The sequence below is a fragment of the Oreochromis niloticus genome, linkage group LG6 (genome assembly GCF_001858045.2).
Source record: "Oreochromis niloticus isolate F11D_XX linkage group LG6, O_niloticus_UMD_NMBU, whole genome shotgun sequence".
Taxonomy (NCBI): Eukaryota; Metazoa; Chordata; class Actinopteri; order Cichliformes; family Cichlidae; genus Oreochromis; species Oreochromis niloticus.
In genome coordinates, this window is record NC_031971.2 from 20,833,881 (window position 1) to 20,859,040 (window position 25,160).

General features: G+C 37.7%; 1 protein-coding gene across 1 annotated transcript; it reads right to left on the bottom strand.

Moving 5' to 3' along the window:
- Positions 1 to 10,419: 10,419 nt before the first annotated feature.
- Positions 10,420 to 24,545, bottom strand: mettl14 (methyltransferase 14, N6-adenosine-methyltransferase non-catalytic subunit). The gene is made up of 11 exons (XM_003454210.5): positions 24,298 to 24,545; positions 23,808 to 23,896; positions 23,391 to 23,478; positions 21,639 to 21,716; positions 17,349 to 17,436; positions 17,183 to 17,273; positions 15,701 to 15,842; positions 15,288 to 15,380; positions 11,454 to 11,570; positions 11,103 to 11,313; positions 10,420 to 10,947 (listed from the first exon to the last, which is right to left on the bottom strand). Exons 1-11 carry the CDS (start codon positions 24,361 to 24,363, stop codon positions 10,640 to 10,642), a joined length of 1,371 nt encoding a protein of 456 aa, XP_003454258.1. The 5' UTR covers positions 24,364 to 24,545; the 3' UTR covers positions 10,420 to 10,639.
- Between the last annotated feature and the right edge of the window lie 615 nt (positions 24,546 to 25,160).

The following is a 25,160-nucleotide window of genomic DNA, read 5'->3' on the forward strand; positions in this document are numbered from 1 at the left end:
ACACAAGTATTTGCAAATACAACTGGTTGTTTACAAAATCAGTGTGAATTTCTTTTATTTACATATCTGACTCCTTTCCTGAATTCATTCTCTTTACTGTGAAACCCCATCACCTTAGAGGCAAGTGGTGGAGGAGGTGAAAAATAGACATGCGGGCAGAGGAGACAAGGCAACACGTGGTACCTTCAGTGCTGTCAGTCTAAAGCGACGTCAATTAAATATGGCGTGCTTTTGAACTTTACAACTTAGGACTAATGCACTACTACTGTATTTTGTGGTGTCGGATGTCAGAGATGTGTAACATTGAACTTTTTAAGCCTATTTTTGGAGCTATTTTGATTACATTTACAATGAAGCTTAACACACACTTGGACCTTGTCTTATCAGTCATACACAAAAAGATGAAATGCAGAAAGTGTGATCACACAGATTTATCTGATATCTTAATTTATTTTATTTATTTATTAACCTTTATTTAACCAGGAAGATGGAAACTAAATAACTTATGAATCCATGATGCGCCTCACACCAGTGTTGGTGTATTTCAGCAGTGTGAACTGAAATAAAAGAAAAGCATCCACATGTAAACATTTGGATCTTGTCTAACATTCCCTCTGCCCTTTATTAATGGCCATGATTTTAGTACTCATCACTGCATTTTATATGAATAAGTCTCTCATAAGACTCTCCTTTGGAAGCTTCCACTTTGCATAACTTTTATGCTTATCTGGTGCTGAGTCATATCAGTTGCTCCGATCCCTGGCTTTCACTGTACATTTGTAATTAGCTGGCAGAACTGCTTTTAATTGTCTATACACTAAAAAATAATTATCTGGTAACTTCTGTCTGTATCTTAGTATTTGTCTCTTTCATGTGTATTATGTATGATTAATTAACTATATATATATATTATATATGTTTAGTTAATTGAGTTTCTTTCCTTGAGAAAGAAACTGCTGGATGAACTACAGCATGAGATTTGTGCTGCAGTTCTAGTTGTGACTGCCAAGTTTACACCTTTTGTAGTCAGAAGCAGGATGTTGACAGTATTTTTACTGGAATATTGAGTCTCGGTATTTTTCTAGAATGTGTTGTTGGTACTTTTGAGGTGTGTGTCAACGCTAAGAGCAAGTCTGACTGCATTACTCTGTAAAAGCTGTTACTGGCAAAGGCCAAAAGGAAGAGAAAAGAAAATTTATAATTGTTCCGGGAGAGTTATTAAAAAAAGAGACCAGGCAGAGAAAACAAAATGCAATGCAGGAAAGGATTATACCAGAATATATCTTACTTTGGTTACACTAAACTATAATATATGTACTAAAAATGAAGTGTATTAAAAAAAATGAAATAAATACAATAATGCAATTCTTATTTGTCTTGGTTATATGGGGTTAGAAATATTACACAAATGAGCCGATTACAGTTATTAAGAGTAGAAGTTTTTTCTTTCTTTCTTAAAGGTCTCTCTTATAGGTTGCTAAGTAATTGTTCTTAACGTAATCATGCTTCTGTAAGTCCTTGAATAAAATAATTTTATGAAATTGTGGTATCACATGACATATGAGAAATATTTATTGTGTTTCTTGCTTTTTGTTCTTTTTGGACTGCTGAATTTGAACTGATGATGTATTTTACCATATTCAACAACCTAGTTTGACTAAGCATTTGACCTTGACCTTCCTTGTTAGCACTCAAGTTAACGTTGAAAAACATTTTCAAGAAATCACATCAAGATGTCAACATATTGTAATGAAAACATCATAAAACATCAAAGTTTTAGTCTAGCCCTTGGGGGGAGTGTGCTCTCTGAGTGCGCTTGTTATATATGTAACATGATGCCTTTTCTTTTCCTGCCAGGTTTGTCTGCCAGAAGAAACAAGAAAGAAACAAGAAACAAAGTTCGTTTGCATTCCTCAGCTATCTGGTGGTTCCTGAAATCATTCACAAAGAAAGTGCTGTACCACCAGTAGATTTCTGTAGATGCCTGAAGTTTGCTTCGGAAATGCTCCATTATTTGGTGAGAATTTGGAGACAATTGGATCTTCCATGCAAAACATGACTAAGGTGATCTGCTTGCGTGCAAAGCAATCACAAGGAAATTTTTGGCGCAGCACCGTCTTTGCAAATTATTTCACGCCTCTGTCAGTGCGCCTTAGGGAGGCTGTGGTTACAAGGTAGCTTGCCATCACCAGTGTGTGAATGTGTGTGTGAATGGGTGGATGACTGAACGTGTAAAGCGCGTTGGGGTCCTTAGGGACTAAATAAAGTGCTTTACAAATACTGGCCATTTACCTAGATACAGAAGGGCCTTGCTGGTTGCCAGGCAGTCACCAACCAGCCTCTACTCTACACGGGCAACCGTGGCTCAGCGTATCTGCAACTGGAAGGTCGCCGGTTCGATCCCCGGGCTCTCTGTCCTGGTCGTTGTGTCCTTGGGCAAGACACTACCCTACCGCCTACTGGTGTTAGCCAGAGGGGCCGATGGCACGATATGGCAGCCTTGCCTCTGTCAGTCTGCCCCAGGGCAGCTGTGGCTACAACAGTAGCTTGCCTCCACCAGTGTGTGAATGTGAGAGTGAATGAATAGTGGCATTGTAAAGCGCTTTGGGTGCCTTGAAAAGCGCTATATGAAATCCGATCCATTATTATTATTACTCCTGCATGATTGGAGCCATAGATAACAAACCTGTTTATATCTGTGACACAACTGAAGTCAATGTGTAAACCTAGACTTCTGACTTGAAACTGTGACGTATTGTAGAAATTTGGCTTCATGAGCTACATACGTTGCGCAATGTTCATTTTTATAAGGAAAACAAAGAACAGAAATGATGTATTAATGTAGGAACTGCAAACCTATTTTGCACTTATTTTAGGTTTACAAAATTCAGTTAGATTGTAAGGATCTAACTGCTTAAATCTTTACATTGTCTTTCTAACGAATGCTCTCTGGTTTAAGGTCAGGGGACTGATTTTGCAATTTAAAAGCATTCACTTTCTAAGCCCTACAAACTTGCTTGTTTTTTGTTTTAAACTTTATGACACATGATGAATTCCAATTACAACGTATCCTTTCCATGTCAAGCATACAGTAATTATTTGTGTGGGCAACCAATGACAAAACTCAGAAATTTCATAAAAATGCAGCAAGACTTCAGAGAAAGTTTGGGTAAAACAACGTTCATGGACAAAAGTAGTAGGTCCCTTTTACATTAAACCTGCAGCTGTTTTGGCCATGGAAACCAGTGCCATTAAAAACACAATGTTAATGCATAAGGAGGTTTGGAACTCAGCACTCTGTAACTTTACACGATCTGATTTTTGTATCCTTCTTGCTTCCAATTTGGAATAACACCACTTCCAGTCAATTGCGGAATATCAAGGAGGATCATGAAGTGACTTGTTGTGACGGGGGAATTGTTATCGACTGCATCAGATGTCTTTTCTGAGAGTGAGATAGATCAAGGTACAAAAAAGTTTGGGAGATTTAAGGAATGTTAAGTAAATATTAAACTCATTGAAATAAAGACTGAACAAGGATTTTTGTAACATTTCTGTCTACATCGTTTCAACAAAGCAAACAATTGATTACATCTTAAATGCAATATAGTCTTCCTGTTTCTATGCATACGGTACAATATTATACTGTTACCAGAACTTTAGGTGATCCCACTATATCAGGTTTTCCAACATTCTAGCAAGACAAGTTTGAAAAGGCAGGAATCACTTTACAACTTCAGGGGCTTTCCAACATTATACCTGCAGGTTTCAATGTGTGTTAAATGCTGAAACTGTTTAAAAATATACACACAAAAATGTAAAACTTCCGAAGCAGACAGAAGTGTGTACAGATCACCCTTATTGAACTTATGCTTAAGCTTCCTTATTTATTTTTTTTTAATAATTCCTATATTATAGGGAGTTATCTTTACATGAAAGCTAATGTTCTGAACAGGGGCGATTCTAGGATCAGAGCTTTGGGGGTGCTGAGCACCCAGAGAGCTGCCCAGCCAGGCAAAATAAACTTTACTCGTCACGATGAGACTTCTTCCCTGTCTCTGTCAGTCCCTGCATCCTTAAATGTCTCCAGTTGTCCCAAGTTCTCTATGACTGTCTCCTTGGTGCATTTAAACCCCTGTTCCTCCCTGTCCTCGTCATCTGTTGTCTTCATCTCCGTTATCAGTCATCATAATTTAACCATCTCTGTGCAAGTCTGCAAATTTCTTTATTAAATCATAAGATTCTTAAATTCATCAAGTCTCTCTCTGCCTGGGTCCTCGTCACAAAACATGACATCACTGTTTTTGTCACTGTACATTTTAACACAATTTAATCCCCAAATTTTGAATAGTCTGTAACAAAACCATCAAATCTGATAAAGTTTATTTAAATGTTGCAAAAGAAGAATGGATTGGAATAAAAAAAATACATATCCTAACCTTAAATCCTGGGAGAGAATAATGAATGATGCTCATAGTGAGTAAAAAGTAAACTGAGTGCATTTTTTGGACAGAGATTCACTTTTAATGAGTATGTATAATATAATACAGATACATAAAAATACTCCCAAAACAGAATAGGTTATTACAAATAAATTATTACAAAATATTAATTAAAAAATATAAAAATGGAGGCAACTTTGCTTGTGGTAGAATGTATACAATGTATGAAAAAATCTTTACTGCAGATACTAATTTGACTAATTTAATAATACTAATTTTGTGTTGTAAGATTTATGAGTTTCATGCTTGGTACTTGGGAGAGCTTGACATTTTCTCAGGTGGTACACACTGTAAAAAGTTTGAGAAACACTGATAAGTGTATGTGTGCTTTTGGAAAACATTTAAAGCTGCTGTACAGAATCTTTGAAACAAGCTAGCTGAAAACACTTATATATATAAACAGAGCACTCTGCTTCTCTTTACAGCTCCTCACTCCACCAGGGCACCGTTTGGCACTTTCTGATAGTGTGCAAATGTGGTGCACGTACTGCGGCAGTCATACAGACAACTGGACGGTCCAAAAGTTGGCCTACCTATTACTGGCTGAAGTTTTAGTAGAGTTGTGGCTGAACCACATAAAAATATATCATGAATTTTAATCTCCCCAATCAATGATAATGTTATGTTGGAATGTTGTTAAAGAGGGTCAAAAAATGTTTCAACCCAGTTTGTTGTGCAGATTCTGTATAGCAGCTTTAATATAGGGAGAACGTAACTTCCAGATTGTGTGAGTAAAATCAGGTTTTTTCACTTTGTCAGTTTAACAGTTTCTGTTTTGCCTGTCACTGTTCCCTGTCTGTTTTCTTACCTGGTTCTTCCTGACCTTGTACTTTCTCCTCCTATTCCCCTCTTTCCTCTCTCCCTCTTTGGACTGACAATCATACACAAATAGATTGTATTCAATTAGATGAAAAAATTACATTAATATGAAAAAAATACTATTAAGATCACTAATGAAAAGTCCTCTCTCAGTGTACTTTCAACCAAAAGGCAAATAACAAAACCACATGAACATCTAATAAAAGATATAAATATTGAAACACTGATCCAACATTATCCTTTATTGATGGATCATTTGTTCTTACACTTTTACCTGAATGTTGTTCCTTTTTTTGAAAAAAACTTCCTTATATCCATTATGAACCTGGCTGTCTCTCTGTACACAAACACACACACACACACACACACACAACAGGAGTTATAAGGTTAATGGGCATTCAGTCAGTTAGCTAGTTAGTATCCATTTCAAACAGGACAGTGGTAACAACAGTAGGCTACGGACAATTTTGAGTTTTAGATTTTTAAATAGGCTGTATACATTTCAAAGGGAGCAACAGGACGGTCAAATGTCGCTGATTTTACTACAGAGCAGGACGGATTGTAGGGTAGCAAACATCGTCGGAAAACAAGTTTTCAACACTGCAGGTTACCTGGTGTAATGTTTTTCGGCTAAAAAGAAACATGGTCTGACTCCTACCTAACTATATAAAGAGTAACTGCAGGTTAAATGTAGCTAATATGTCCTGTTTTCAGCCAGTCACTCACACCTCCGCTCCGCTGCATCTCAGAGTAGGGGAGAGGCGAGCTGGAACAAACCATCTGGGGGGGTATCTATACTTTTGTTGTTGAAATGTTACGTCTCAACCAAGTACTGTATGCTTTTTATATTTTTAGTAGTCTGTCACAAAAACAGCAAATATTGTCAAAAAAGTAAGAAATCTTTGGGGGTGCTTCGATTCATTTTGGGGGTGCTGAAGCACCCCCAAAAAATCGGCTAAAATCGCCCCTGGTTCTGAATTTATATTTTTTACATAAGCAAAACTCATTAGATGCTCATTAGACAACTTTAGCAGGGTTCATCGTAACCTCTGGCCGAATGGCTTGGGGCAAGTTAAAAAAATAAGTCAAGTCACCAGGACAACAACTTTGTTTCCATCAAACACACTCACAAGTTCACCTGTGACTTGGCTGAAGCAAAACCTTTCCTTTTCCTGAAAATGTGTTTGTTTTCATTTTCACAAATCTATTTGCAGCTTCAACATTGCACATAAAATGAAACTTAACAGGCCCCAAAGACAAAGATAGTGCCATTGAAAATAAAACGGCAAGGTGACAATGCTGGTATAAGGGCCCAATAGTTCACTTGCATTTGCAAGTAAAAATAGAAAGAGTCAACATGCTATAAAGGATCTTCACCCTGAGTCTCTGACAATCTGCTTAAACAAAACACTTTGTTGCCAATAATAGCACTAAATATCCTCAACCACACTGTTACCCAGTTTATGAATTTCACTATCATATAACTCAGTTATAGCCACTGCTGATACTAGATGATTGCTTGGCTATTACTTCGGTAATTAATTGGTAATAAATTGCTATTACTAGTTTCCAATTTCAGCTTATTACCACAATGTTACTGAGCTGTAATAAAAAGTCCTACTGCAGTTTCTTCAGTATGAGTACTCGCTGGTAATGTTTGCACTTGAATTATCTATTTATAATCTGATACCAAATAGCACAAGATGTCTTGAGGAAAATGAGTCCAATGCTGAAAATATATTACTTTTCAAAATGGCATATGTTTGCTTAAACTTAATCTTCTGCATTGGTAATGTCACTGTTTGAAAGGAGGCCATAAAACCGATGAAGCTTAAGATCAGTGGTTCAGGTGAAGCAAATTACAGGGTTAAACTAATAGTGTGGTAACAACTTGCATCTGAGATTTAGGTTTTTTTCCTGACTGTGATTGTGCTGCCTTAACAAAGTATTATGATTATACAGTAATGCTTCCTTCTAGCATCATAAATCTTGACCTTGACAAAAACCCCACATATTATAACAATTAAAAACTAATGAAAACTCAATTTAAATTGGCAAACCAATTCTGGAAACTACCTGAAACTAAACTAAATTAAAGAATGTATATATATATATGAATGAAATAGTGAAAAAAAAAGTTTAGCTATAGCTGTGCTCACAAACTGTACTTTTCCAAGGTCTACTGCTCTTAGAACTCACTTGCTGAGTTTCTTTCTACATGCTTGAATTCATGCAGCAAGAGTATGAACTATTAAACCATTCAGTTAAAGAGCTGATGATATAGGTAGGTTGTACCTGCCTGTGTATCTTAAGTAAATATACATTTCCAAGATTAAGGGTATGTACTTGGTATCAAGCCAGTCTGTAAGGAGTTTGGTTGCCATATCACCTGCTGGTGCTGGTTTTGACACTGTGTTCAGTGCAGCCCTCGACCAGATTTTAGAGTCCTTCATGCTTCTATCTCCTGCTAAACCTTATGGAGATGGCAATTCCCTTTTTCCAGTAGGAATTAGCACTTGCCCAACACAGCAACACTAATACCAAAAAGTTTGTTGTCTATGATGTTTCTGAGCTTGATTGACCAACCAACCTGTTCTTGGCTGAGCCCCACATTGTGATTAAAGAGTCACAACCAATCACTGAGTGTATAACTGAGCACACTTTAATAATTATTTCTATACAGTAAACCTTTTTTTTGATTGATTTAAAAATATATTTTAAAAATCAGTATTTCTGATTTTCACCAGTTATATGCCATAACCATAAAAATAATAATTTAAAAAAGCATGTTTAACTTTGTATATAATGAATTGAAAATATATGAACTTAAATAACCCTATTGATTGTATTACACAGTAATGGAAAGACTGGGAAACTTTACATGTACAAACTTTACAAATATGCTTCACTTAAGGCTATGAAAAACAAAAATTAGTCTAACACAAAGGACAAGATCATCACTCAGTTCTACTGACAAGCTCAAATGAAGTGTACAACACACCCACAATAGATAACCATTTAAGAAAGAAAATAACACACTTGCTTGTCGGAGAAGAAAAACGTCCATCTCTGGCGAGTGGTTTAACCCTTAAATAGTATGCATGTGAACACAAAAATAAAAAACACTGGTGACCGCCACTGCAACCCCCCAGCCTCCTAGTAATTTGAAAATCCTAGGTGACTTCCTTCTTCAGTTATCACAGTCACAAGATTCCCAGAAAACATGATGTCTGACCTTCACCTTGAAGATTTCAAAAGTATTTAAATTTATTCATAAATCTTTATTTGCTTTTCCATTAGCACACAGTAACTTCAGCATTTCACATTGGTGTGTCAGGCTATTGCTAACATCTCTGTTTGCAAGAAGGAAGTAAAAGGACGTAAAGCACATGGTTTAGTCAGATTCCGCAATCACAGTCATGCCTAAAAACTTTCTGTAAAATGTATCATGCTAATGTGCACACAGACCTTTTTTTTTAGCAAGGTCTTTTGTTTTGTTTTCCATCTTAGTTTGACTTAATATGCATACATTAGCTAATTAATTGATTCTGAAAAGGAGTTGAATACAATTTATTGGCATTAGATGAATGGTGGATTGAGCTACAATGACAATTTTATGGCTTGTGACGGGGTGGGATGATGTGGTCGTTAGTAAAGTGTTACATGACTTTAAACTTTATTTGTTGATCAACTCCAGAGTAAGGTTGCTAAAGTTAAGTAAAGATAAACTACAAACACAAATGTGAAAATTTGTGCTTTTTTTCAAATAAATGGAAATTGTCGTTTTAATTTTTCTCAGTTTGGTGACATTTGTGAACACAGCCTGCTTGGTGAGGCATCATTTACTGGGACCTTGAAAAGCTACATGAGTATGAACACTGGGCTTTAACAATGTGCAAAGACAAAAGACATAAAATAAAAGGGCTGTATGAATGTTTCTGTAAGTACTTGAATGAGAATTTTGAGTGCAGATTTCTGTGTAAGTGCCAGTCTATTTACCACTTAGATGTAACTATAATTAAATAACTATAAAATGTCTTCAGTTTTAGGTGGACAATTTGATTACACTAGCTGGCGAGGCATTGTTTGCTTGGATTTAGGTTGTCTACATGACTGTGAGTACACTACCTAAATACAGTGTTGTAATTATACTGTAATGCACTCTTAGCTCAATAAATCTTAACCCTAGCAAATAGTTCCCATATAATAACAATTAAAAAGATTGAAATTGACATTGAAACTAATGAAAACTATACTTAAATGGACAAACCCATGCTGGAAACTAGCTGTAGTTAAAGTTCATTAAAACATCTCATAATGAAATAATTAAAATCTAATTACAAAACGAATTTACCCTATAACTGTGCTCACAAACAGGATTACTCAACTGAGTGTGAAGTTTCAAAATGTGTATTGTTCCTCATGTTGTAACAAATTCCTTAGAACTCCTTTGCTGACATTCTTTTCACATGCTTGACAGCATGCAGTAAGAGCATGAATGCAACAGATAAGCAAATCAGTTGAAAGTGCTCGTGACATGCATGTTGCGCTGATCCATAAATAAAGTACTTGTGAGGCCTGATAGACACACAGACATAATTTTCGCTGCATTAAAGAGCCGTTTACAGAAGGCATTATTTAAAATGAACATACAAAATGTATACTGTAGTGCTGCAGTGAGACAGAAGCTTTTTTTAGTCTGCTAAAACAAATGAGGGAAAACTCAACCGTCTGATTTAAAATGATATCAACTGAATAAGTCCAGTTACGAAGCACAAGCTGCTGTTAATTGCTCTCGCCTGCTTTGACATAAATGGAGGTGACAGACAGATATCCCTAAAGTTTGACTTGTTGATATACTGTGACATATACTGTGATATCTTGCATTTTTTTGAGAAGTGTAAAATTGGATACACTTAATGTTACCCACACAATAATAATAAGGACGTTAACTGTTATTCTATCTTCCATCAACAATAAACACTGTTTGTTATACTTTCCACTTACTGTCAATAACCTGTCTAAATATGAAAACCCGATCATCTGTATGAGTACATATACATTCATCTCCAAATACAAAAATCAATAAGCAAACAGAAATGGTGAAAATCTACTTTATTTAGGAAACTCCTATTCAATCTAAGGTATATCCATGAAAAATATAAAGAAATCAAAATGATTAAAAAAGTAACCACACTGGCAAACTTTTCAACTTTTTCCATCCAAATCATTTACATCCAAAAATGAGTTACGGAGTAATCCTCAGACAAAACAAATGGAAATTCCCACTATAGTGTGGATGGCATTAGTTCTTTACTCTAGCGAGGTGGAAAGCCTCTATGTGGCCCTCCCCTCCCCCTGAACCCTCCTCTGTCTCCACGGAAATTTGGTCGGTTTCTTTCTCGACCTCTGTCTCCCCCTCTTCCAGCATTTGGCCCACCACGCCCCCCTCTGGGTGCTCCGCCACCACGGTCCGACTTAAGTTTAACAGGGGGAGACTTGGGCCGGAGCCTCTCTATTTCTTCAGTGCAGCCAGACAGATGGGAGTTAGGTAAACCAAAATGTGCAGCGTAGGTTTCTGGGTTAAAGTTGGTGTTTGTCAAAGTAGGGCCCACTGTCAGCCAGCCTAGAATGAGAGAGTGGAAAAAAAGAAACAATATGTGTAATGACAAACAAGAACAGAAGACAGAGAGATTGAACTGAAAATAAGTAAATAAAATGTTGTTGTCAATTAATTTTAAGTTAACATATTTTACAAAGAAAAGCACATATCCATCGTACCTGGTCTGATGGTAGAGTCTCTTCCAAACAGGTGCAACCTCCTGCGGCCCAAACAGAAGTGCTCAATGATGTGGAAGATCTCCACGGGCTTCTCTACATTTCCCATCTCAGGCTCCTCAGTGATGATCAAGTCAATGTCTACATTGGCATGGATGAAGTCTCCATCAGTACTCCTACGCACTGTCCCTTTGATTCCCATTAGGCAGTGTTCCTGGAAGGAACGTGTTGTTTGTCATTGTGCATCATGCTATACAATTAATCCCACAATTTACATCTATAATGTACCAAATTATATATGAGTACATATCTGACATGTGTGTGTGTGTGTGTGTGTGTGTGTGTGTAAAATACCTTGGTCCTTTGGAATACTGCTTTTGGATCCAGTGCCTTGGTCTTTCCTGGGTTATTCTTGTTGGTCTTGATCCAGCAGATATCCTCACACCTCCTAAAGCCCCACTTCCTCAAACACTGAAAAAGAAGTAATAAAGGGTAGGTATTATGACATCCCAATGTATTGCATGGACTGAATAAATAACCACCCTCAGTATTATCAGAGGGGATTATATTACTGATATGTCAGCACAGTAAATCCAGAGTAAAGCCTACCCATTTACTGTAGGCCAGATCAATGTGTAACTCGTATATAATCTACTGTAAATTGTTATCTTTAAAAGAAAACACATTTCTAAACTTTTTAAAGTTAGGCTCAGTTACCAAAAACTAGCAGTCACACAAGGAAGACAAAGAAAGAAACTGAAAGAGAGCATGTGATCACTGTCAGGTGAGGATGAAACTAAGAGGAATTTCCTCTTAAATTTGATATTATTTGGTGGCAATTTTGTTTTTAGAAACTGCAAATGTTGAGGTTCAAGTGTTCATTCCACAGCATTTTTTGCTTATGTCAACATGTGAACACATTTTTACACAGTCAGAACAGATCAGACTGTAAGTAATCTGTATTTAAAAAGCTACTGTAAACTACATTTATGTCACAAGATTTATGTTGGTACGTGTTATATAATTTATTCTGAGTTTATTAGTAATCTGCGACGTCCATTGATCACTCTCTCCGTCTTTGCACTGATGGCAGGGAACTGTTCTTTAGATATAGAACAGCTGGACTGCAATTTCAGTGTTCACAAAGATGGACATTTCTACAGATTACAGAACTCTGGAAAGTGTTTTGTTTAGAGCTGGGCGATATAAGATTTTTTCATATCACGATATGTTTTTTTCATTTCAGGCGATAACGATATATATCACGATATAAGCCAAATAACTATATTTGTAAGATTTAAATGTGCCGTTCCTCACAAGTAAAATGTGAAATAATTAGCAGCTTGTTTTAATTAAAATATTTATTTCCCATAATAAGTTCAACAGGGTAGATGTACTTAAGGAACATGAGACTTCAGTTTCAGATAAAGCCAAATATTGTAAACTACACAAAAGGCAGCCGCTAAAGCGTTTAAGTTTCAAAATAGAACAAACAAAACAGACCACTAAATTGTCAATTCCACTTAGAAACAAAATTTTAAGTTTTTTAAGTCTAAAAATAAATCTTAGGTCGTTTTACAGAAGAACAGACAAAATTGACTAACTTTTGTCAATATCAAATAAACTGAGAACTAAAAGGAAATTCTCAGGCTACGTCCACACGTACACGGGTATTTTTGAAAACGGAGATTTTCCGTTTTCGTTTTAAAAAATAATCCCGTCCACACGTAAACGCAAAAATGAAGGAAAACGCTGCTAGGAACATGCCAAAGCAACAGGTGGCGATATATTCCTAACCGTGTAGAAATGTTGGCCAATCAGAAGTCTAGAAGCCTCGGTAGGAAATAGTAAACAAAGATGGGGCATAGAAACAGAACCGAGTCGTATGTGTGGAGGGACAGTAACTATGTGTGTATATGTAAGCATTTAAACACTGCAGAGAGTACAATTAACAGTAACAGTATTGTAGAAATTCATTTCACCGAAACAATAACGTGGCGCACAGTGTGACGTCAAAAAAGGCGCACACCTTTGACGCTGCGTTTTCTCCGTTTTTCTTGTCCACACGTAAATGCAAAAACGGAGTTTTCGAAAATATCCACCCTGGCAGGCGTTTTTAGAAATCTCCGTTTTCAGTGACTGAAAACGCCGTTTACGTGTGGACGAAAGGTGCAAACACATAGAAAAATCTGCGTTTTCAAAAAATACCCGGGTACGTGTGGACGTAGCATCAATCTCTCCTTGTTGTATAGCTTAGCTTTTCAAACAGTTTTAACAGTTACTTTAGTCTGACAAAAGCCGAATGACGAATTAGCGCTTTCAGTCAGAGATTGAGCATGCACCGCTTTATTGTATATCCAGACTTGCTTTCGGCACAATTTACAGTGCGCTACTTTGTTTTTTTGTCAGACTTAAATAGCCGAAATACCTTCACACTACGGAACTTCTGTGGCCCTTCCGTTTGACAATCTCTCCAGCATTGGAACCATCATCTGTTTTTTCTTCGGTAACCTTCGCTCACGCTCTCGGTTGATTTTTCTGTAGTCGGCAAACTCATTTCCTTCATTACCTGGGCGGCCCGGCTGCAAAAACAAATACACATGTGCGCCTTGGCGCTTGTGCTGTACGTAACAAGTCATGTGACGTGACGCTGCGGCTGTGATTGGTTCGGCTCTGCGCTACTTAATTTGGATTGGCTGTTCTTTTTTTTTTTTTTTTTAAGAGGACAAGAGAGATGAGGTCTATCGCAATAGTTTAATTTTTCTATCGAGAAAAAGTTATTTCGCAATACATATCGTTATCGTTTTATCGCCCAGCTCTAGTTTTGTTATCACTTAAATGAATGAGGAAACGAAACTGTGAGTCATACAGATTCTTAAAATTGGCCAGGACCACAGGAGAAGCATGGTTTTTTTTTTCCAAAGAAAATATGCCAATGAGCATGTTAACCACACACACTCTTACCCCAGCAGCTAATACAGGTTTTAGGTTATTGCTCTTGCTCTCGTGTATGTATTATTGTAGGATCTACCTTACAATATAAAGTGCCTTGAGGCATCCCGTAATGATTTGGCACTGTATACATAAAATTGAACCGAATTAAATTGTTTACTCACTAAATTGTTTTTTTCCTTCCAGATGGGAAAACCTACAAACTTTTCCTGTTGTCTTGATTAACTCAGATTTTCTCTAAACCTGCTTTCTGGAACAGGGTCCTGATATCAGTAAATTTTCATTCCACCAATTGTCAAAGGCAAATAAAATTGACATAAACTTTTTTAACTTCAATGCAAAAGCAGATATATTCTTCCCCTGAAACTCATAAGTGAGGCTTAGGTTACGTTCACACTGCAGGCGAAAGCGCATCAAATCTGATTTTTTTGACCCTATGCAACCCATATCCGATCATGGTATGACAGTGTGAACGGCACAAATCTGATATTTTCAAATCCGATCTGGGTCACTTTCGTATGTGGTACTGAATCCAATACATATCCGATGTTTTAGAAAGCGACTGCTGTTTGAACAGTCATGTCGCATTAAATCCGTCTTTTACGTCACTGACACAAGACAGACGCCAATTATCAGCGCCGGTGAAGCGCCCGAGAAGACATCGCGAACGCTTCCTGGCCATCCAGTGTAGATGTCAGTGAAACTGTTGGGAAGACAACGTGAACATTTTATTTGTACTGTATAATCTGCAGATTCTGACAGAAATCTGCAACTACCCTTTGAAGCACCGCTCCTCTCTAAAACAGCAATAAGGATCATTATTAGGTTATTTACATTATTATGTAAATAACATATTTACATTATTATGTAAATAACAGAATAATTTAAAGCAAAAATTGGGAAACGTAAAGTCCGAAGTCTTTATATTAAGGGCCATCAGTCAAACACTATTGTTTGGTCTGGGTCTAAACAGAGCTCGTTGTGTGTGACGTCTTCTTTTGCGCATGCGGGCCGCTTTGAGCGTTCACACTAGAGCGCGTTTGCTGTCGCATTTTATTTGTAGTGTGAACAAGCAGACAAAAAAAAAAAGAATTTTTTTTTTACATTGTCTAGCCACAACATTAAAACCACTAACAGGTAAAGTTTCTAATATTGATCAACCTGTTACATTGGGAAATCTTGGGTCACTCCACGACTGAATTCTTTTTTTTGTGAATAAAAAAAAAATTGCGTTACCATCCTGCCCAGGTCCAGTCCTTCACCAGAGCCACACCAGAGAAAGACAAATGAACGTAGAGCAGATATCTCTTCTATCTCCAGTCTCATGATCTATAATAAGAGAGTGAAGGGAATGGAAAGAGGAATAAGCAAAAATGACAGAATTATGACACATTTTCACATCAGCAGATAAACAGTGCCATTCTGGATACTACAGGTCCAATCTGTTTGCTATCCTTTGAGTCATGTTTCAAACCAACCCCTACCTCACCTTCACATATAAGATAATAACTTCTCCAGCTTATTTATTTTAGTTTTGTAGTGTTTTAAAAAAACAAAACAAAAAAACATACGTAGTAAAAATATTCACTATTTAATTACATGCTAGCCCAAACCGGTGAATGCAAACCAGCCAGAAATAGTATACATACATCATCCCAGGTCCAGAAGCGTTCAGTGTGGCTGATGCCTGATTCTCTGTAGTATTCCTCTAGAGGAGGTTCAAGCAAAATCACATCAAATTTGCACTTCAAATCCTTCAGGTCAAAGTGCTCTGGGTCTGCCTGGAGATACCTAAACACACAGACACATATACCAAACTTGAAACAGTCAGTGACTACTTTACAGTGGAACATATCCACAGTGCTTCACTTATTCCAGTATTTTGTCATACAGCTTTTACAGCTTTTTTCAAAAGGAATTAAATTCATTTTTACTTCAAAATTCAACAAACAAACCGTAGTGTCTAAGTAAAGAAAAAAGGTTTCTTTGAAATTCTTGCAAAGTTAATACATTTTTTTTTAAATGCAAAAAACCCAGAAATGTTCCAGTGGGTCCAAGTCTGAGCTCTGATTGAGTCTCTCAAGAAGATTCACAGAGTGGTCCCAAAGCTGCTCCTTTGTTATCTGGCTGTGTGCTAAAGGTCACTGTCCTGCTGAAAGAGGAACCTTCGCCGCAATTCGAAGTTTGGAGCACTCTGGCATAGGTTATCATCAAGGATGTTTCTTCACATTGCAGCATTCATCTTTCCCTCGACCCTGATTAGAGTCTCCTAGTTCTTGCTGCCGAAAAAACATCTCCACAGCATGATACTGCCACCACCATGCTTCACTGTAGGGATGTTTTGGCCATGTGATTAGCAGTGCCTGGTTTCTTCAAGACATGACCCTTTGCATTCAAAGAGTTCAATCTTTGTTTTATCAGACCAGAGAATGTTTGATTCTCACGGTCGGTCAGTCTTTTAGGGGCCTTTTTGGCAAATTTCAGATGGGCTGTCATGTGTCTTTTACTGAGGAATTTTTACTGGCTTCAGTCTGGCCACTCTACCAAATGGGCCTGATTGGTTTAGTGGTGCAGAAATGGTTGTCCTACTGAAACGTTCTCCTCTCTCCACAGAGCAACACTGGAGCTCTGTCAGAGTAACAATCACCTCTCCGACTAAGGTCCTTTTACCCAATTCACTCAGATTGACAATTTCTTGGACTTCATGGCTTGGTTTGTGCTCTGACACGACCTATCAACTATGGGACATTATATAGACAGCTGTGCCTTTCCAAATCATGTTCAATCAACTGAATTTATAAAAGGTGGACTCGATTCATGTTGTAGAAACAGATGATCAGTGGAAAGAAGATGCACCAGTCCTCAATTCTGAATGTGTTGGTGAAGACTGTGAGATTTTATAATTTTTTAGTATTTTATTTTAATAAATACATTATAAATATTTTTAAAAATCAAATCAAATTAAGGGATTTTAGGGTAAAAAATTAATTTTATCCCTTTTAAAATAAGGCTGTAACATGACAAAAGGTAGAACAACTGAAGTGCTGTGAACACATTCCAGATGGACTGTAATTCAAGCATAAATTAATTGCACTGATAATAAGATAAATATAAGTATTCATTTAGCATACATGGGAGGGGTGTTGGTAGTGGCGATGAGTTCGTCCTTCAGTCTGATCAGCTCTCGAAGTTTAGGGTATTCTTCAAATCGGTCGGCCAAGCCTTTACAACAGGCAACACAGAGGTCAGACTTGCATACATGCATATAAACACTCAAACAGCCAAGCACACACTTACCAACATCTCTGATGAAGTTCTGTGGCCTATGCCCAGTGTCCACAAAATGCTGGCAGTAGTCATTGTGAGGATTCAATGACTGGGTACCCTGAGAATGAAAAGAAATTGCCATAAGAGCCAACAAACATATGAACACGAGTTTTATCATACATTTAATATGTGCCATCTTAACCTTTTCACGCATAGTAGTCACTACAGTGGACAGCTATTCAAAGGATGTTTTCTTGTATTTGTGTGAGTGTTGATGATATACTTGCACATAAACCACTACATTGGATACTGATGTGTCACTCCATACTCTGCCACCCACTGATCACTTTATTTTACTATAGATGTATGACATGGCACATGAACAATCCTGTTCATTTATCCCTTATTTGCCAGAGTTGATTGTTGTTTGTAACAGTGATACTGATCACTGATTTTGTGCATATTTACCAAAATGGTATGTCGTATAGATTATAATTTAGAGATTGGAACCATCTTTCTCATTTTTTGTTTGTTTGTTTCTTTTTTTACTTCTGGTTCTTGATTCTAAATCACAAACAGACAAACAAAAAAACCCAAGAAGAAAGAAAATGGGGGCACAAATTCAACTCAGGCAGACTGCTCTTCTGTATTGTTATTAATTATACAACTAAACTGAGAAGTCATTCACTTTGACTCACCAGACTGGTTACAATTCTGTGAAGTGCTGGATTGAACTGCACAGTTGTCAGTGCGACTGTTGGACTAGGAAGTATTCACAAAATAATTAACCTTCATCTTTTGAATCTTATTATTAACTCATAAATCTTTAATACTAGTTAGTATTGTAATACAATAGAAAGTGATGCTAAAAACATTCCACTGACAACCATGAAGCTGTCCAAGTCAAATATTCATACTGGCAAACTTAACTGGAACTGTCAACACTAGGCAAAATAAATATTTTTGTTCTTACAGATTCTTGGCTCTTGATTACTTCAGAAGCACCTGATAAGGATACAGTTACTAGGGGTTTTTTTTTTCTTCAAACTTTTTGTCACTTTGACTGTACCATATAATCTGACCACAATTAAGAGTAAGATCACCAAAGCAATTGCCTATGTAAGAGGTTAATGCCATTGCCAGTATTCATACCACTAAACTTGCCAAAGAATATTAGTTGGTGGTGTGGTTTCTCTTTTTGAGCAGATCAATCTATGCCAATCATTACAAAAAGTGGCATCAGAATGGAGATTTACAGGAAGAAATGAAGGCACTGAATGGCTCATTCACAGTTATGACAGTTGTAGCTGCATTGATGTGACATGTAGTAACATTTCTGTACATCACGTTCGGTACGTGAACGGTTCTTGTCAGAGGTCATTTTTGGAAAAAACAAAACAAAACAAAAAAACAGCGGAGAGAGAGAGAGCGCTGTGCAGGCAGTGTGATTTTATCGTGGTGGAAGCAAAACAGCAAAAGTACGAGGGAATTAATGACGATGTTTATCAAATGTGAAGCGTAGTTTTGATCTTCTTTTGCTGCTGGTTCAATTTTGGCTGGAGAGAGCCAAAACCCACAGCATTAGAATCTAACGCAAAAAAGACGTGTAAACAAAGCGCGGACCCGACGCATCAGAATCTGTGAGCTATCAGCTTTCAGCCCCGACGGCGTGCCCGCATGGTAGGGTGAGAAAGCCACAACCTGCTGATTGTGATGCGCCGGATCTGCGCTCTGTGTTCAAGTCTTTGTGTGGAATCCGTTTACCTGCTCTCATTTGCTGTTTTAGCTGTTTGGTGATTGTTAAAATAGTTTTGCGAGCTTTAACCTGAGATTCTGGCGTTTGTGCCAATGTACATTTATATTTAAAAGTCGATTCAGGATTTAATTTATCAATATCGCTTCATTCAAGCTACTCACCTCTCTCTATCCGCCTGCACTTTTAAACGTACACACGCGTAGGACTACAGGAATATCTGGACCGTGGCCAATCAGAGAGGTCTATCTCTGATTGGTTTAGACCACGATATGCGCATAATGTCTGTCTGTTTCACATTTGCCTTTCTTTTGAGTTGATTGCAAAATGCATTTTACACTTAAAGAAAGATTTTCCAGAGAATGAATCTAAATAAATTTTTAAAAAATTGTACTCAAAATTGCATCAATAAAATGGTTTTTAAAGGGGCAAATAACAAAAGCCTGCACTTTGTATTTGTTTTCATTCCACTACAAATTTCTTAAAGTAAGTTCAAAAAATACTGATGACTACCAGTGCTACCATTCAGCTTATTAGTAGACGCATCTATGGTATCAATTTCAAAATCCTACATTGCCTTTTTCTTAACTTATTGCATTCACAGTATTTTCAGAAAACCTGACCTCTGATCTTGCAGTTCCTGAGATTCTAACTTGCACAAGATTTTTAGTAGAAGTTTGTGAATCACGTTCACAAACTTGGGTGTCCACAGTGCCATTCAGCCTGCCAGCCTGCTCGGCGGGACAGCGACAATACTCCATCAGCCTTTCACAGTTGAGGGGTAGAAAACAACGAAAACAAAATAAAATACTATTCCCTTAAAGTAATTACAGCTCAGAGAGTAAGCTGCCCTGGTGGAGGTTTGCACTTTCAGAGTATTTGTTGTCTTTTTTTAAGTATTGATTTTGGCATTTCCTTTAAGAACAATACAAGCATTTATGATTTATCTATCCTCTTGTGAAGTTTTATTTTCCTTTCTAAACTGACTAACACAGCATAAATGCTTACAGTACAGGTAGCATAGTGTTACAATAGAAGGTGGCACTGAATCAATAATGTAATTAGTTAGAAAACATTCCACTGACTATCTCCAAGCTGTCCAAGTTCATACTGACAAACAAAACTTGCACTTCTGGTTTTATTGTGGCGGCTGTTGCTGCCACAATAAAACTTGTTTGTCTTACACATTAGTTGGAGGCTGTTTTTTCTCTTTGAGCTGATTGTTTGTTACCAATCAATTCAAAAACTGCTGAAAGAAGAAGAATTTCAAAATTTAAAGTAAGAAATTATGGTATTAAATTGGCCTGCCACAGCTGTGGCTGCATTAATGCGATGTGTAATTCAGTTTCTGTGGAGGTACATGTGAAGTTACAGTCTAAGTAATAGTGTAGGGTTTCAGGATTTGCATGTCTAACATACCTACAGCTTATATTTTGCACAGAACCATCTATCATCAGTGCAATTGATTTAAAATTGAAAACAAGACAACTCTGACAGCACAACTACACCTGAAGGGCAAGGGCTATACTTAAATTTTGATGTTTTTATTAGAATATACTGACATTAGCCTATTATAGTGTCACTGTGATGTTCTAGGTGTCATATTGAAAAAACAGAGAGGATGTTGTACATCTCTCTTCATGCCCTGTCAAACGATATATTACTTGATATAGTTTCTTGATATTTTTTCTAAGGTCAACTTTGACCTTGAGTGCTAACAATAAAGGTCAATGTCAAATGCTTAGCCAACCTAGGCAATTGTGTCCCCCAAGGCTTAGTATATTGTTGTGAAGTTTGAAGAGGATACATAAAGAATTGTGGGTTATATAAAGGTTTTACTCATTTTCACATTTGGTGTAATCATGATCTAACGTTTCATGTCCAGTAAACCTGCAACACTTAACAAACGTAGCATTTATAAGCAGAGGGAGTGAATAAAGCGAGGCAGTGAGGTTAACAAAGTGAGGAAAGCGAGCCAGACAATTAGGTTTATATTCTGGTGGTTTTATAGCATCTACAAGATGATAACTAAATAAAAACTAACAGACAAGGACAAAAACTATGATAAACTCTACTGACACTTTCATCAATGAATGAAACTGAGATGAAAATATTCTGGAGAGATGAGATCCAATCAGAACTAATAAAATGTGCACACAATGGCAAAGAATTTTGAAGCATTCCAGTTACAAGTAATCTACTTGTGTAGTAAGGTTAGATGCACTCCCTGATAAAGGTACACCTTTTATTCTCGTGAAAATGCGACAAACTGTCATTGCTTGGAAGGAACAAAAGAACAGACATGTTCTTTTGTGTGTGTGTGTGTGTGTGTGTGTGTGTGTGTGTGTGTGTGTGTACTGACCACAAAAAACAAATGTAGACAGAGAGCAGAGACTGAGACAACCTGCTGTGTTCTCATATCTGTTGAATAATCTGTAGATCTAGGAATGTTAGACGTCCATTCAAAAACATTTTTTTGTCTTAAAGTTGCTGGATACTTTGTGTGGAAACAGGTTATGCAAGTCCACATAAATGAGACTGTGAATGCAAAGAAAGAGTTTCCCAACCTTAAGAAAAGTACTTGAGTCCTTGTACACCTCTTCGTATGGGTTGGTTTCATCTGGTTGCTGCACTTCCAACTCATCCTAAAACACAAACATGTGGTTAGCAAACGAATACAGCCGAATGTAATTGCATAATAAAACAAGAGAATTGCTAACTATAATAAACTCCACCACTGTTTAATATGGAGAGTAAGACAAAGACACAAATGTACAAAAAACATTAAATCAGTTAGATGGAAATCAAAGAGGGAGATGGGACATTGTCAGCCTATTAAATCTGTCCACATTTCCATACATTTGTTCTAACACATCTGAATCAATGCATTTTGCACTATATTAAAATACAACACTAATTCCAAAAAAGTTGAGACATTGTGGGAAATGTAAATAAAACCAGAATACAATGATTTGCGGATCTCATAACCCATGTTTTATTCACTGCAGAAACTGAGACAATGTACCATTTTAAGAAAAACAATAGGTCATCATGAATTTGATGGCAATAACACTTCCCCAAAACGCTGGAACAGGGCCATGTTTACGGACTGTGTAGAACCCCGTCTTCTTTTAACAAGAGTCTGTAAATGTCTGGGAGACCAGCTGCTAGGCTTATCTGATATAGCCTTTTAGCAGCTCAGCACTCCTGGGTCTTCCTTGTTGCACGTCTCATTTTATGATGTTCGAGATATTTTAAATTGGTTAAAGGTCTGGACTGCAAGCAGACCAGTTCAGCACCTGGACTCTACATAACTTCCAAACTCAGACCCATCCAGGGGAGTGCCGGATGGAAAAACATGATTTGTCAATCCAGAGAACACGTCTCAACTGCTCTACAGTCCAAGGTAAGCTCTGTTCACAGACTGGAAGTGTTTGGAGCCCATGCAGTCTAGCACCATGTAACATCACCAGCATCCAACAGTGAGATTTGAAATGTGTTGCTGCCAATAAATTCCATAAGGCCATTTTTTTTTAAATGCATCCATCCATGCATTCCCTTCCATAATCCTTATTAGGGTTGCAGGTCACAGGGGGCTGGAGCCTATCCCAGCTATCATATTTTGCCAATCCATCTCTGGGCTAACCATTTAGTTTTAATAAAATAGCAAAATGTTTCAATATTTTACATGTTTTCTGTACTTTATTCTGTTCTATTCATTCAATTTATTACCACACACAGCATGCCAACTTATTTGAAATTACGATTGTAAATCTATACTTCACCATACAATTCATTACCTTAAGATATAATCTGTTAAAACCTTTAATGGGTTGTAGTGTTAAAAATACTTTAAAGTATTAAATGGAAAAATGATCTAATACTTCCACCTTTTTCATAAGTCATTTGTATTTACGTCATTATAGTCATGCAAAAGAGCAAAGTCAAACTCTGGCTCAAAGACAGCATTTACCAGACAAGAGATTAGCAGATTAGTTTTGTCCTCTAATCCAGACCTTTACAAGCCTTTGTGTACAAGTCACGCCAAATTTCAAGGCACTCCTGTATTGATGCTTGTAGAATAAGAGCCTTTATGTCGTCACTACTGATGTCAGTGACCATTTTAACTGTACTGTCAGATAAAGACACTTTTGAACATAGCTTTGCCATAAGCTCCACCACTTTAAGCATATGTTATTGCTGTCTATGGCACAATGTCACAATACTTAACTCCTCCTGACACATCCAGGCTTTTTAATTCAGTTTTATTTATATAGTGCCAAATCTCATAAACTCAACATTTATGTGGTTACACTCACCTTTTGCTCTTCCACATCCTCCTCTGTGTCCTCTCCTTCTGTCTGTGCTTTCCTTTTAGAAGATGGGGCTGTGCTGTCATATGAAGCCCTGAAAACGAATACACCTCTATATTTCAACATTTCCTTAGTCCCAAAGCAAGCATTTGGTACTGAAAAAAATGACATCACGGAGCTCATAAGATGACAAAAAGACTGTGCATGCAGTAAACCCAAAGAGAAAAATGCTTCTGAGGATTTCTGCAGTTTAGTAAACGGACTGGGACTCTTAACGGTTCAGGGGAACTTGGGGGGTATGTTGCTTAATGATGCTTCAACATGTGGCGATGAGGAATGATTCACAGACTTTGTGATTGGTGGATGGTCCTCTCTACCGCCTGAGCCACAGCCACCATGAACAGTACCAACACTATAGCTTACCTGCATGTTTCTCTAGTCTCCTCGATCTCTTTTAGTTCGTCTTTACTGTGTAGGACTGCTCCGATGCTGTCTGCGCTTTCAGCTCCCAGCTGTGGTAACGATAGAGCAAGTAAATATAAAGTCCCTCCTGCCTGTGTTCTGTTAACAATACAGTGCCAACTATGACGAAACATGTGCTTAATAAAACACCCCTTGGTATTTTGTACTGCTGGTACGTGACTCCATAGCGTTACGGATAATTGTAATGGCTCCTCAATGCGCTCAAATCTTTTATTTAGACGTACACCGAGTCTGCTCCTCTCAAGGGCGACCACTCTGAATGTTTTAAAGGGGTAGGCTTGTTATCGGCACCCATACATCGGTGTATTGGGCGGAAAACTATCTGAAAATCCATTTTGCACATAACACGCTTAGCTCCACGTTATTAACACAAATCCGTTAGGTATGTAGGTAAGTTGACAGGCAGCTGGAGGGCTCGTTGTGTACTTGCCTGTTGAGCTAACAGCTGCCGCCTAAGTTTTTGTCTCTCGCGTATCTCTTGAAGACGGCTGTTCATTGCGTCTTATGTACCGGGTTCTGACACAGTATTAAACCCCCTTGGCGGCTGGTGTAAATAAAATATGTTCATATAACACTTATTGCTATCTGTAACAACAGCTAGCAACCGGCTAATGGGGGATAACCGCTAAAAAATGGAAAAGTCGATAGGTGCAATCGGTTTCGACACCAGTACGCACAGGCACTATGCGTGCCACTTTATTGCCCATCAGCAGGTGGAGTTTGTTCAAAATGAGAGTCAAAGGCACATGTGTATTTGGCTCCTATACAGTTATGCCTAACTGTATTGGTTAAACCATCATAGTATGAACAATGATTGGGTCTTAAGAAAAGAGTGATTTACCGCCTGTCTCAGCGATTGGCGGTGTACGCCGGTATTAATTAAAGAGTGAACCCCTTTGTGATTGAACGGACGCGGTGCGATGATGTCACAATTTTCGGCGTGTATCTCTGACGTTTCGCAAGTCGTCTTCCAATCAGAGACGGTTAGTTCTCCTCGCTCTTCAAGCAGCAGCGGACAGATCCCACGAGGGCTCCCGACTAATAATTTAAACACCAATCACAGCAGAGAGCGCTCACGTTACCTCAAGGCGTATCCACCACTGACAGGAAGGCCGGTCTAGCATGTCAACAATCAATCCCAGCACACCTCACTGCGTTGATTTCGTCGCTGACTTTATTGGTGTTGAGTTTTCACGCACTGGTTCACTGAGAAGTCATTCTTAACATTTGTTATCTTTCAAGCACATCACGTTGTTAAACTCCTGCAGACACGATCCGTCACAAAAGATTCAA

Coding starts and splice junctions, on each gene's coding strand:
- mettl14 (XM_003454210.5), bottom strand. CDS start 24,363: ATGAACAGCCGTCTTCAAGAGATACGCGAGAGACAAAAACTTAGGCGG. Junction 17,274..17,348: donor GAACTTCATCAGAGATGTTG/GTAAGTGTGTGC, acceptor CCTGTTGTAAAG/GCTTGGCCGACCGATTTGAA. Junction 15,843..17,182: donor ACTACCAACACCCCTCCCAT/GTATGCTAAATG, acceptor CTGTGTGTTTAG/GTATCTCCAGGCAGACCCAG.